This window comes from Tamandua tetradactyla, chromosome 24 (assembly GCF_023851605.1).
Source record: "Tamandua tetradactyla isolate mTamTet1 chromosome 24, mTamTet1.pri, whole genome shotgun sequence".
In the NCBI taxonomy this organism is placed as follows: Eukaryota; Metazoa; Chordata; class Mammalia; order Pilosa; family Myrmecophagidae; genus Tamandua; species Tamandua tetradactyla.
In genome coordinates, this window is record NC_135350.1 from 44,594,046 (window position 1) to 44,609,734 (window position 15,689).

General features: G+C 37.0%; 1 protein-coding gene across 3 annotated transcripts in view; it reads right to left on the bottom strand.

Moving 5' to 3' along the window:
• COPS4 (COP9 signalosome subunit 4) overlaps positions 1-15,689 on the bottom strand; it is an 88,006-nt gene that overhangs the window by 35,204 nt on the left and 37,113 nt on the right. For all 3 annotated transcript variants that reach the window (XM_077142979.1, XM_077142980.1, XM_077142978.1), the window contains one exon: positions 2,481-2,651. In XM_077142979.1, coding sequence (XP_076999094.1) covers positions 2,481-2,651 — 171 coding nt within the window. The remainder of the gene's footprint in view (positions 1-2,480; positions 2,652-15,689) is intronic.

Consider the following 15,689-nt stretch of genomic DNA (forward strand, 5'->3'; position numbering starts at 1 on the left):
GTACACCATAACAGACAAAATAACGAAAAAGTTTGAGATATTGCAAAAAACACCAAAATGTGAGAAGACGCAAAGTGAGCAAATGCTGTTGGGAAAATCATACTGGTAGACTGGCCTGACACAGAGTCACCACGAACATTTAATTTGTCGAAGATGCAATATACATGAAGCAAAATAAAGCAAAGGACAATAAAACAAGGTATGCCTATAAAAAGAATTACTTCAATAACAAGACATATACCCTTATTAAAAAATTGGCAAAGGATCTGAATAGATACTTCTCTAAAGGAGACATACAAATGGCCAATAAGCACCTTTAAAAGATGCTCAACATCATCAGCCATCTGGGTAATGTAAATCAAAACCACAATGAGATACCACTTCATGTCCACTAGGATGGCCATAACAAAAAATAAGTCAGATAACAACAAGTATAGGTAAGGATATAAAATCAGGACCCTCATATACTGTTCTAGAATGTAAAATGGGCCAGTTGCTTTAGAAATCAGCATGGAAGGTCCTCGAAAAATTAAACATAGAGTTAGTATTTGACCAGCAGTTCCATTTCTAGGTATATATCTAAAAAATGAAACTATATGTCCACACAAAAACTTATATATGATTATTCATAACAGCATTATTCATAATAGCCAAATAGTAGAAACAACTGATTAATAGATAAACAAAAGTGGTATTTACATACATTGGAGTATCATTCAGCAATAAAAAAATTAATTACTGATAAATGCGACATGGATGAGTCTTGAAAACATTATGGTAAGTGAAAGAGGCAGTCACAAAAGGTCACGAATTGCATGATTCCCTTGATATGAAATGTCTAGAAAGGCAAGTCTATAGCTACGGAAAAGAGATCAGTGATGATGGCTGCAGAACTCTGGAATATATTAAACGAATCAATTGTGAAAAACAAAATCAATCCAAAAATATCAAGATTGCTAGCCTGAGTTGATAATACAACAAAAATGTCCAAGAAAGATAAATAAAGACAGTGAAAGTCTAAAATGAAAGGGGAAGAAAACAAAGCATCTATCCTCTATACAAATATACAAGTGAGAAGTCAGAGAATCCTTTGCTTCCTCTGAAAGTCTAATGAGCAGTCCTCTTTTCTGAAAAGTATAACCTAACATTATATCTTCATTTTTCTTTCACAGCCAGAAAGATCAAAATTAAATCGGAAACTCAACTATATCAACTCTAGAACCATGTTCTCATAACTTTTCACTTGTCGGACATATTGCAAAAAGATTTAAAGTTGACTGGAAGAATTCAGAGAAAAAAGACAAGAGTACATAAAAGTAAAAAAGATAAACCAGGGCAACAACAACCAAAACACATACTAAAGTCCTACACGTTTTACAGGTAGACTACAAATTTAGTTCTAGAAGCCAATCCAAATGGGAAAAACAGTTTATTAACTCACTGTGTGCTTAAATAAGCAATTAAAACCAATTGCTCAAAAGAACCACAAATAATCCTAAATATTAATACATAAAGGCATTTTTCCAGAGGATCTACAAAGAATATTCCACGGGGAAAAAAAATTCCATTACAGAGAAAGATGAGAATCAACTAGGATCGCTTCTTAAAATGCAATTAAATAAAAGAAATTCATTAAGGGGTCAATATAATCCCTTCACTGATCTGTTTTAACTCAGGGCTGTAAGGAGTAGGTAGGTGAAGTATGCACCTTTTGGCCAACCCCTCATAAAATGACTCTTTAGAACCAGATTCTCTTACATTTATAATGGCAGCAACTCCAAGGCAATGAATCTAATACATCTTCATAGTCATCTTGATCTTTTCCAATTTTCTGATTTCTACATCCATATTTTTATCATCATGTGTTATTGCTATAAGCTAGTTTAAAACCTCTTTATACAAATATACAAGATAAAAGCACAACTACTGAGATTTTGCACAAGCAACTATTAAAAACTCTCTGCCAAAATCAGTCTGATAAGGGTAAATGCATCCCTTAACTAGGAAGCATGATACCAAGTTTTATTCTTATTGGCAGCATTTTTACCCTGATTAAAATTGGACAGCTACTATGCCAAATTTTGTGCTATCTAAAATAGGACTAGATAATTATGCTCAGCTACAAACCAATGTTTAAGATTAAAGTAAGCACTATTTAATTATATTACATTACAAATGGTAATGCAAAAGTATTATTAAGCATTGCTTATAATTTTTCTACCTTTACAAATAGTTTCAAACATGCATTATTCCACAAAAAGTTTTTCAATAGGGCTATTTTAATATATATTTCCACCCCCTAAACCCATGTATATATATGATATGCCTTGATACACATCAATATACTAGTCCTTTTTTATATATAGATATCAGCAAATATCATAAAAATATCATAGGATAGCAATATGTTTCAAATTTAACATACTTTCCAGTAGTCTGTACCTACATACTACCACCTACTTATAAGACATAATCATTACCATCAGCTGTAGTTGCTTTTTGGTGGGGCATCAGCATAGCAGCAAATTCCTGAAGTTGATTTCCTCTGATGATTCTATCTAGGTACATTTTCTCTAAGATCCCATAGGCAGCAAGTTGCTGACACCTTTCATCCTTAAAAAGGGTAGCTAGCATCCGAGAACGCTGTTGTCCTAAGAGAAAAAAACAAGCATCAAATATTATTACAACCTATTTCTTAAATGAAAAACTTTCTTATGACCGATTTTTTGCCTACTAATATATTCATGTGATGAAGGATAGTCACCAAAATGAGTGGCTGGAGTTGCAGGAGATTTTTATTTTGTACTTTCTACTTTCTACAATGTACATACATTACTTTGTTAATAATAAAAAAGTTATAAAAGATAAATATTTCTCAGATGGGAAACTTAATGTTCCTGGTTTCATTATATACTTTCAAGGATCTTCAAATGACAACAAAATACATGACACAAATGACATAAAAAAATCAACCTAATAGAAATACTATGGACAAGATTAATATGTTATATTTCTAGCTATTTACACTGAAAAAGTCTAACAGTGATACCCAGTAGCAAGGAGCACACTCAGCATCCAGATCTTGGTTTCTAAATACTATTCCTCATTAAAAAGAACTAGGGATCCTTGAAAAATGACTGATTTCAAGTCTGGGGAAGGGAAACTACAAGAGGAGCCTAAGACATCTTTTTATGCTAGAATGAAGGCAAGTGTTCAAAGATCAATGGGGCCATGGCAAAAAAACATGACCTGGTGAAACGCGGAACAAACAAAAAACCCAGTTTCACTTAACAAACGTCCTTGAAGAAGCACCTGATACTTGAGAACACATCTTTTTAATATTTTGCATGGCAAAGTGGGAAGAGCACTTAAAGCACTTGTGCCACAAACAAACGGAAGTATTATGGCTGCTTTGTGTAAAGTTTCAAGCTGAACTAGTTTCCTGTTTCATGGAATACCTGAAAGAATGACTGACAAATTGATTATTTAGACTACAGTATCTGTAGACATTTTCTCAAAAATGAACAAAGCGAGCCTGTCACTACAAAAAAAGAATGAAAGAAAGAAAATTAGCTGTGTTTGTTATTCCTGGAAAATTTGAGTTTTGTAGCAAAAAATTAGAATTTGGGAAAATTTTTATTGGCCACCATGAGCTGGACAGCTTCCCAATACTTCAAGGCCCTTCTGATAAAATCAGTGGTAATACATTCAAATGTAATTTTTTGTTAACTGTGTGTTGTAGTTTCCTAGCTGCCAGAATGCAACACACTAGAGATGGACTGGCTTTTAACAAAAGGAGATTTATTTCATAGTTCTTCAGAGGAGAGGCAGCTAACTTTCAACTGAGGTTCTTTCTTACACAGGAAGGCATGGGGTGATCTCTACTGGCCTTCTCTACAGGCCTGTGGGTTCCAACAATTTTCCCCAGGGTGATTCTTTTCTGCATCTCCAAAGGCCTGGGCTGAGCTGCAAGTGCTGAGGTGAGATATGCTGAGCTGCTTGGGCTGTGCTACGTTGAGTTTTCTCATTTAAGCACCAGCCAATTAAATCAAACATCATTCACCGCAGCAAGCATCTCCTAGCCGACTGCAGATGTAATCAGCAACAGATGAGGTTCACATGCCATCAGCTCACATCCACAGCAATATAATGGGCACCTTCACCTGGCCAAGTTGACAACTGAATTTAACTACCACATGTCCACCCACTGACAACTTGGCAACTACAGGCATCACCTTAAACAATATTAAGGTGCAAAAAATTCTCTTCTAGCTGTGGACCTATGAATCTCAAAACAAGTTATCTGGTGACAATATGCAAAGGAGGACAGTCACAGGATACAGCTTTTCATTTCCTTAGGGAGAAATTGGAAGGAACACAAGAGTCACAAGACCCAAACAGTTCTGAAAACCTGAGGGCAACCTCCATTGGATTTCAAAGTCTGAAAGTCATTTATCCTTCAGCTTTAGAAAGTGTCAGTTCCACCCTTTCCAAGGGCCTATGCAGTGGCCCACCTCTTTCAAAATCAACCTCAGGGGACACTGAGGAGACCACCTTTTTCTCGGCTCTATCTCCTCCAAGCCACACCTGGGCTCTCTGCCATTTCTGGGGTACACGCTTAACCCCCTCCATGTGGTGGCAGCCAGGCTCTTCCCAGTTCCAAAGGAGCATGCTGTACCTTTTCCAAGGCCTGAGGCAGCACAACTCTTTCACTGCAATGAGGTGGGAGACTCACCCTCTCCATGTATACAGGTGGGTCCACTCTCCTGGCTGAAGTTTCTTGGCTTCAGACCCGAGCTTCCATGGCTCTCACTCTGCAAACTCCAATTTATCCCTTCTGTGTCCCCTTTTGTCTAGATTGGCAGTGATTCCATTTACACCAACAGTCTCTTCAAGCACTACCGGACTTCTCCATCATTCTCTTCATTGTTCCTCCAAAACCTTCCCCTTATCCATACAAAACAACTGGTCCAACACGACTGGTATTTGCAAACTGCAGTAGCACCCCACTCCTGGTACCAAATCTGTTGTAGTTTGCTAGCTGAAGGAATGCAACACATCAGAGATGGATTGGCTTTTAATAAAAGGGGATTTATTTCATTAGTTCTTCAGAGGAAAGGCAGCTAACTTGCCACTGAGGTTCTTTCTTATGCAGGAAGGCACGGAGTAATCTCTACTGGCCTTCTCTTCAGGCCCCTGGGTTCCAACAACTTTCCCTGGGGTGATTTCTTTTTGCATCTCCAAAGGCTTGGGCTGAGCTGCAAGTGCTGAGATGAGGTATGCTGAGCTGCTTGGGCTGTGCTACCTTGCACTCTCTCATTTAAGCACCAGCCAATTAACTCAAACCGCGGGTGAAGATGGAGGCTTAACAACGTGCACGTTTTAATTCGTGCCCCAGAACAACTACTAAATAACCAGAAACAGTACAGAACAGCTCCTGGGGCCACATCAGTGACCAGACACACAGCGTACTCCAGTCTGGACCAGCTGCAAACAACCCCCCGAACCGTGAGTTCCCAAAGCCGCGGCGGCCAGCGCCCCTCCCCCACAGGCCACTTCCCAGAGGGGAAAGGAAAGGACTTTACCAGCAGCAAGGACTGGGCACAATCAAACACCAATTATGGAACTAATTAACAAATTCTGACTACTAAAAATAGGCCCCCAGCTTAGGTGAACCTGATCAAAGTGGAGGTTGATCATTTTTGCCCCGGTGCCAAGGGGGCAGGACTGACAGAAAAAGGGGGGGGGAAAAAAAAAAAGAAGGAAACAGAGGTTTTTTGTGGCTGTGTTTCTACAAAGGTTTGACTGCCTCTGGATACAGCGGCAGGACTTTTCAGGCTGCAAATGCCCCAGGCATAGGCAGAAGTGAGCTCTTTTGGGGGCTTGTCTGGAGACTGTGCCTTCCCCAGGGGAGGGGTGAAGCCCAACTCAGGTGGAATCCCTCCATCAAGGAATTCAGACACCAGGGCTTGGTAATTTGAAGCCATTAAAACCAGCCTACAATCTCTCCTCTGTCTCCACCACGCCCCCAGCAGGGAGAGTCCTGCCAAAGTTAAAGGTACCGCATCATCTTATGCTGGTGGGACCTGCAGTCAGACAAGCACCACACACAGGACAGGATAAGAAAAACAGAGTCCAGAGACTTCACAGGAAAGTCTTTCAACCTGCTGGGTCTCACCCTCAGGAAAACCGATGCAGGTGACTCTTTCCTCCTGATAGGAGGCCAGTTTGGTCTGGGGAAATCTGGCTGGGGTATATAATATCTAAGTAGACCCTCCTAAGCGTGGTGGGGGCGGGGGGGGCGGGGAAGGCACCACACAAGCAGGGCAAGAAACAAGAAAACAAGAACTGAAAAATTCTCCTCTGTTAAACAAAACTCAAGCTAAAGGTCCAGATAAAGCTGAACAGAATGTCAAAGAACAGACAGACAACAAATTCACCCAGCAAGAAAACCCTAGATAAAAGAAGTGAAAGCAATCTCCAGAATAAACTAATTAAGGTAATCAAATGCCTAGACGCCAGCAAAATATAACAAATCACACTAGGAAAATTGAAGATATGGCCCAGTCAAAGGAACAAACCAACAATTCAAATGACATACAGGAGCTGAAACAATTAATACAGAATGTACAAACAGACATGGAAAACCTCATCAAAAACCAAATCAATGAATTGAGGGAGGATATAAAGAAGGCAAGGAAAGAACAAAAAGAAGAAACTGAAAGTCTGAAAAAACAATTAACTCAAATGTCATCCACTGCAGCAGGCATGCCTTCTAGCCGACTGCAGATATAATCAGCAACAAATGAGGTTCACATGCCATCAGCTCATGTCCACAGCAATATAATTAGGTACCTTCACCTGGCTAAGCTGACAACTGAATCTAACTACCACACAAAAAAGTCAATATTTGGAAACTGTGCATCACTCAGAGAACCACTGTATTCCAAACAACCAATAAGTGATGGTACAAAATCCTGCATGGGTGAAAGAGCTATTCAAAGTGCAAAACATTCCAATGGGTTTTAACACAACAGAGTGCAAAAACCTGATATAATTTCAGATCCCATATCACAACTAATCTGTAAGAATCTGTACCACTTGCTGAGTTAAATACATTATCAAACAATACCCACAATTATATCATAAAAAAGCATTAAAATTTGCCCCATTTCTCTAATTACTCCTCTGCGTGAAATGGATTTTCTTCATAAACTTCAACTAAAATAATGTATCACAACACTGAATGCAGAAATAGCTAAAAGAATTCAGCTATTTTTGTATTAAGCTAGGTGTTAAATAAATTTGGAAAAATGTAAAACAATTCCACTCTCCTCACTAACTTTCTTTTTACTTGGAAATCATAGCATATCTTTTGAATTTTTTTTTTTTAATTAGAGAAGTTGAGGATTTACAGAAAAATCATACATAAAATACAGGATTCTCATTTACCACCTCACCAACCCTGCACTGGCATGGAGCATTTGCTACAAGTGATGATATAACATTTTAACAATAGTACTGTTAATCAGAGTCCATGACTTAACTTAGGTTTCACTGTTTCTGTAGTATAATTCCAAGGATTAAAAAAAATTTTTTAATCTATTACCATATATATACAATCTAATGTTTCTTCTTTTAATCATATTCAGATATGTATTTCAGTGCTGTTAACTGCATTCACAATGCTGTGCTATCATCACCACTATCCATTATAAAACATTTCCATCATTCTAGATAGGAATTCTATATATTTGAAGGCTTAACTTTCCATTCCCTATCCCCACCTGTTTTAGTTTGCTAAAGCTGCCAGAATGCAACACACCAGAGATGAATCAGCTTTTAATAAGGGGATTTATTTAGTTAAAAAATGTATAGCTTTTTAGGGGAAAGGCAGCTAGCTTTCATTTGAGTTTCTCTGTCACATGGGAAGACATGGGGCAATGTCTGCTAGCCTTCTCTCCCGGCTTCTGGGTTCTATGGTTTTTCCCAGGGAGATTCTTTTCTGCATCTCTAAATATCTGGGCTGAGTTGTGGGTGCTGAGATGAGGCATGCTGAGCTGCTGAGCAATCCTCTGACCTCTCTCTTTTAAGCCTTCATCTAATTAAATTAAACCTCACTCACTGTGGAAGGTACTCACCTTAGACAACTGCAAATGTAACCAGCCATAGATGAATTTTACATACTGAAGATTTAAGTCCACAGAAACAGAATGGGGCATCATCACCTGGCATCATCAACCCAAGTTGACACCTGAACCGAACTACCACACCACCCCATCCTCTAGTTATCTAGAATCTACCTTCTGACTCTGTTTGCTTATTCTAATTCTTCCAAAACAGATCATACACATGTCCTTTTGTGTCTGGTTTATTTCACTCAACATATCTTCAAGATTCATCCAAGTTATCACTTGTATCAGGATTTCATTCCTTTTTATGGCTAAATAATATTCCATCATAGTTATTTAACACATTTTATCTATTCATTAGCTGATGGACATTTGGTTGCTTCCATCTTTTGGCAATTGTGAATAATGCCACTATGAACATCAGTGTGCAAATACTGTTGAAGCCGAGGCTTTCAGCTGTTTTGGGTATATACCTAGCAGCATGACTGCTAGTCAAATGATAGTTCTATACTTAGCTTTCTAAGGAACCACCAAACTGTTTTTCACAAAGCCTGTACTTTACTACATTGCAACCAGCAACTAATGAGTGTTCCTATCTCCACATCCTCTCTGATATTTGTAATTTTCTATTTTTTTAATAGCAATCTTTCTAATGGGTGTGAAATGATATCCCATTGTGTTTTTTATCTCCCAGATGGTTAATGATGTGAGCATCTATTTATGTGCTTTCTGGCCACTTGTATATCTTCTTTGGAGAGATAACTGTTTTAGTTTTTGTTCATTTTTTAATAGGTTGTTAATCATTTTACTGTTAAGTGGAAGGATTCTGTTATATATTCTGGAGATTAATCCTTTAATAGATAGGTGGTTTCCAAATATGTTCTCTCATTGTGTAGGTTGTTGTTATTTTTTTTTGTGATGAAGTCCATTGAGGAACAGAAGTTTTAATTTTGATGAAGTCCCATTTATCTATTTTTTTCTTCTGTTGTTTGTGCATTGAGTGTAATATTTTAAGAAACCATTTCCTAACATGAGGTCTTCCAAGATGCTCCCCTATGTTTTCTTCTAGGAGTCTGAAACTTCCAGCTCTTTTATTACGGCCTTTGATCCATTGTTGAGTAGGATCCTCCTCCTTTTTCTTTTTCTTTTACAAATAGAGATCCAGTTTCCCAACGCCATTTGCTGAAGAGGCTATTCTTTCACAAGTGAATGGTCTTTACCAACTTGTCAAAGATCAGTTGGCCATAAATGTGAGGGATGATTTCTTTTTATTTTTAAGAGGTTTTATTGAGATATATTTACATACCATACAATCCATCCAAAGTGTACAATCAATGGCTTTTAGTATAATCAGAGTTGTGGCATTCATCACCACAATCAATTCTAGAACATCTGTATTATTCCAGAAAAAAAATTCCCCACCCCTCCTCGGCAGTCATCTATCAATCCCTCTATAATCACTTATCTGATTCTGTCTCTATAAATTAATTTAAATTTACATTTTATATAAATGCAATCATACATTATATAGTAGTGTATATCTGGTTTCTTTCACTTAGCAAAAGGTTTTTTAAAAAATAATTTGTTTTTTTAATTAAAGAAGCTGCAGGTTTACAGAAATATGTAAAAAAGACAATGTTTCAATATAGTTCCTTATTGTTGATACTTTGATTAGTGTGTACCTTTGTTACACTTAATGAAAGTACTAAAATATTGTTATAGATAATACTTTAAACATGAAAATACTGTTATAGTTAATATTTTAAACTATAGTTTACATTAGGTGTATTTTTCACATACCACTCAATTATTAACATCTTTGTAATAGTGTCATACATTTGTTATAATTCATGAAAGAACATTCAAATATTTACACTACTAACCACAGTCCATTGTTCACAACATGGTTCACTGTGTTATGTAGGCCCATGCTTTATCTGCTTTCCTTCTAGCAAAATTTATGACCCAAAACTTCCCCTTTCAAGCATTCACATACATATTGCAATGCTGTTAAATACACATGCAATAATGTGCTACCATCACCACTTTCCATTTCCAAACATTTACAATCAACCCAAATAGAAATTCTGCACAACTTAAGCATCAGTTTCCTATTCACTACCCCCATTCTATCACCTTGTAACCTAAACTCTAGATTCTAACTCTATGAGTTTGCTTATTATAATCAGTCATATCAATGAGACCATACAATACGTATCCTTTTGGGTCTGGCTGATTTCATTCAACATAATGATCTCAAGGTTTATCCATGTTGTGGCATGCATCAGGACTTCATTCCTTCTTATAGCTGAACAGTATTCCATTTTATGTACATACCACATGTTGTTTACCATTCATCAAGTGATGGACACTTAGTTTGCTCCCATCTTACATTAATTATGAATAATGCCCCTATCAATGTCAGTGTGCCATTACCTGTTTGTGTCCCTGCTTTCAAATCTTTTGGTTATATAATGAATAGTGGTATTACCTGACCATATGATAATTCTATATTTAGCTTCCTGAGCAATTCATCAGACTATCTATTACAGTGGCTGCCCTATTTTATATTCCCACCAGCTGTGAATAAGTGTTCCTATTTCTCCATACCCTCTCAAATACTTGCAGTTTTCTGTTTTTTAATAGTGACCATTCTAGCAGGTGTGAAATTATATTTCAACATGATTTTAATTTGCATTTCTCTAATAGCTAGTGATGTTGAGCCACTTTTCATGTGATTTCAGCCATTCATATCTCCTCTTTGGAAAATAGTTATTCAAGACTGTACATTTTTTAATTGGGTTATCTTACTCATATATGAGTTCAGGGATTTCTTCATATACTCTGAATATTAAATCCTTATTGGATATGTGGCTTCCAAATTTTTCTCCCACTGAGTAAATTGCTTTTTCATTTTCTTAACAAAGTCCTTTGAAGCACAAAAGATTTTTTAAATTTTGAAGAGTTCTCATTTATCTATTTCTACTTTTATTGCTTGAGCTTTGACTTTAAAGTCTAAGAAAACATTGACTTCTATAAGAACCTGAACATACTTCCCTTCATTTTCATCTGGAGTTTTATAATCCTGGTTCTTATATTTAGGTCTTTAATCCATTGTGAGCTAATTTTTGTATGTGGTTAGGAGATGGATGCTCTTTCATTCTTTGGATATGGCTATCCAGTTCTCTCATCACCATTTGTTGAACAGATTGTTCTGTCCCAGCTGAGGAGACCTGGCAGACTCCTTACTGTCCATAGATATAAGGGTCTATTTCAGAATTCTCAGTTTGATTTCACAGTCAAGACATCTATCTTTACACCATTACCATGGTCTTTTGATCACTGTATCTTTGTAACATACTTCAAAGTCAGGAAGTGTCAGTCCTTCAACTGTGTTCTTCATTGTGAAGGTGTCGTTGACGATGTAGGGCCCTTTGCCCTTCCAAATAAATTTGATAAGTGGCTTTTTTATTTCTGCAAAGTGCACTGTTGGAATTTTGATGGGGGATTACATTGAATCTGTAAATCAATTTGGGTAGAACAGATATCTCAATTATATTTAGTCTTCCAATCTATAAACACAGAACATCCTTTCATTCATTTAAGTCTTCTTTGATTTCCTTAAGCAATGTTTTGTAGTTTATTGTGTACAGTCCTTTACATCCTTGGCTAAATTTATGCCTAGATATTTTGGTTCCTTTTGGTTCCTACTGTAAAGGAATGTTTTCATTCCCTCCTCCTCAGACTGCCCATCACTAATGTATAAAAACACAACTAATTTTTGCTTGTAGATCTTGTACCCACCACTTACTTGCATTTATTTATTAGCTCTACTAGCTTTGTTGTAAATTTATTGGGACTTTCTATCACAAGGTCACGTCATCTGAAACAGTGAAAGTTTTACTTCTTCCTTTCCGATTTGGATTCCTTTTATTTCTTTTTGTTGCCTAACTGCTCTGGCTAGAACTTCTAGCATACAATGTTGAATAACACTGGTGACAACAGGGATCCTTCTCTTGTTGCAGACCTTAGAGGGAAAGCTTTCAGTTTTTCACCATTGCTTATGATAATTAGCTGTGTGTTTTCATACATGCCCTTTATCATGTTGAGGAAGGTTCCTTCTATTCCTATTTTAAAGTCATTTTTATCAAGAAAAGACACTGGGGGTGGGCCACGGTGGCTCAGCAGGTAAGAGTGCTTGCCTCCTGCCATGCCCAAGGACCTGGGTTCGATTCCCGGTGCCTGCCCATGTAAAAAAAAAAAGAAAAAAAAAGAAAAGACACTGGGTTTTGTTAAATGCCTTTTTGTGCATAAATTGATATGATAATGTACTTTGCCCCTTTGAATTGTTAATATGTGTATTACATTAATTAATCTCCTTATGTTGAATCATATTTGTATACCTGGAATAAAACCCACTTGATCATTGGTGTATACTTATTTTAATGTGTGGTGGATTCAATTTACAAATACTTCGCTGTGAATTTTTGCAAGCTTAATTCATTAGAAAGATTAGTCTCTAATTCTTCTGTGGAAGTATCTTTATCTGACTATGGGATGAGATTAATGCTGGCTTCATAGAATGAGTTAGTATTCCCTCCTTTTTAATTTGGAAAAGGTTGAGCAGGCTTGCTATTATTTCTTCTTGGAATGCTTTGTAGAATTCATCGGAAGCCATATGGTCATGGGCTTTTCATTGTTGGGAGTTTCTTGATGACTGATTCAATCTCTTTACCTGTAATTGGTCTGTTGAGTTCTGTTTCTTCTAGAATCATTGCAGATTCTGTGTTTCTAAGAATTTGTCCATCTCATCATGGTTATCTAGTTTACTGGCATATAGTGTAGTGTACATAGTATGCTTTTATGAGCCTTTTTATTTCTGTGGGGTCAGTAGTGATGCAAGTCTTTTCATTTCAGATTTATGTCACTTGTATCTTCTCTTTTTCTCCTTCTCACTCTAGCTAAAGGCATGTTGATTTTATTGATCTTTTCAAAGAACAAACTTTTGGTTTTATTGAGTCTCTCTATTGTTCTTTTGTTTTCTGTTTCATTTACTTCCATTCTAATCTTGGTTATTTCCTTCCTTCTACTTGAGATTTCGTGTGCTATTTTTTTTTTCTAGTTTTAACAGTTTTGAAGTTAGGTCTCTGATTTGAACTCTTCTTTTTTTTAAAAAAAAAACTTTTTATTGTATAGTATAACATATATACAAAGCAAAGAAATAAAAAAGCAATAGTTTTCAAAGCACTCTTCAACAAGTACTTACAAAACAGATTCCAGAGTTTGCCATGGGCTGCCAAAAACGATCTGCTTATATTTTTCCTTCAGGCTACTCAAGAATATAGAAGACTAGAGGTTTTAAATATTTTTTAATCATCACAATCGAATCTTTTCCTTCTTTTTTTGTGAATAATGACACATATAGAAAAAAGCTATAAATTTCCAAGCACAGCGCCACAATTAGGTGTAGAACATATTTTACGGTTTGACATGGGTTACAATTTCACAATTTTAGGATTTTGTTTCTAGGTGCTCTAAAATACTGGAGACTAAAAGCATTATCAATTTAATGATTCAGTATTCATATTTATTCTTAAATCCTATCTTTTCTGAATAACTCCATCACCACCTTTGATCTTTCCATCTCTCAAGGGGTGTTTGGGTTATGGTAATTCTAAATTTTTCATATTGGAAGGGTCTATCACTAATATGGGGTAGGGAGATGGAAATATCTGATGTTCTGGAGAGGCTGGGCTAGGTTTCAGGACTTGTCTGGACCAGGGACGCATCTAGAGGTTGTGGGTTTCTGGAAAGTTACTCTAGTGCATGGAACCCTTGTGAAATCTTACATATTGCTCTAGGTGTTCTTTAGGATTGGCTGCAATGGTCCTGATTGGGGGTTGGCAGGTTATGATAGGTAGCAAGGACAAACTGAAGCTTGTGTAAGTGAAACCTCCAGAGTAGCCTCTCTACTCCATTTGAGCTCTCTCTGCCACTGACACTTTATTAACTGCACTTCTTTCCCCCCATTCCTCAGGAAGGAATTGTTGATCCCACAGTACGAGGTCTGGATTCATCCCTGGGAGTCATCTCCCCTGTCTCCAGGGAGACTTTCACCCCTGGATGTCTTGTCCCATGTAAGGGGGAGCGCAATGATTTCACTTGCAGATTTGGGCTTAGGGAGAATGAGGCCACATCTGAGCAACAAAAGAGGTCCTCCAGAAGTAACTCTTAGGCATGCCTAAAGGTAGACTAAGTTTTTTCACTATCTACATAAGCTTCACAAGAGTAAGCCTCCTGATCAAGGGCATGGCCTATTGATTTGGGTGTCCCGAAAGTCTGACACAGTATCAGGGGATTCCCTAATGGTAAGGTTTAATAGTTTCATATTTTTCTCCAATTCTTCAGGAGACTTTGCCAATATTATCTCCTTAATATACTCTAGGATGTATCCAGGCATTACAATAATGTATAGAGGATTAAAGAACCTCTTTCTTATTTTGTGTTCCCAGTATTTCAATTGTTCAAGTGAGCTATACAGATAGGTTGAATTAGATTACGCGTTACAGAAAATTTCAGTTTCAGACCAAATAAAACTTTCTTCCATTGGTCTCAAAGCATATGTGTGGTTCTAAAATATAGACACTGTCTTCCTTACCCTATTTCTTAATTACTTTAACCCCAACCTGTTCGGCTTCATTCTTATTGCTAAATATCAGGTTATATATATAAAACAGCCTCTCAAAATCCAGAAATAATAATCACCATCCTGGACTTAACGTGTCTGCTCTAAAAGCTTCCAATATACTCCCCTGTATTCTTATAAGCATTTTCTAAAGGTGATCATACCATTGTTCTTTTGTTTCTGGCTTATTGTGGATCACCAAACGTCCCACATGTTCATTCAAATCGCTGCATGCTTCATGACTTTGTTCCTTTTTGTACCAGCACAACCTTCATTCATAAGTATACACCATCATTCGCCAATCTACTTCTCTGTCAGTACATCCTTCAGACACCTGCATTCACTGGGCCATGTAGAGGGCCCAAAGTCCACAGTCCATCAACATTCTCAATTTCAGATCATTTCATTGATCCCCAGAGAAAGAAAACCAATAAACATACCCTAGCCAAATAGAAAATCTAAACGTCCTCTTAACTCTTTGTCCCTCCCCCCATTATTTACCTCTGCTGTTGCTGTGGTAGTGCTGATGGTTTCCTTTTGAACACAGCTCACAGCATGCAATAGCATTTTCCCCCTGTACCCTGAACTTAAACACTCTTTATATAAGAATCATATCTTTGAAGTAATTCTTATGAGAATTCATATTTCTAGTGTTAATCAGTGGGACACATAGGTCTGTAAAACCCATTTCATTTTTGTTCATCTTCAGTATGGTAACATTACTTATAGACCCACTAGAGAACCACCTTCACTCCTATCTATTCCCTTACATTGGAGTTCAACCTCATTACCTAATGGTTCACCCATCTCTAGCTTCTATGTATCTCTAAGTTCTCTATATTCTGTATTATAAGCCTCTGATTATACCTTTT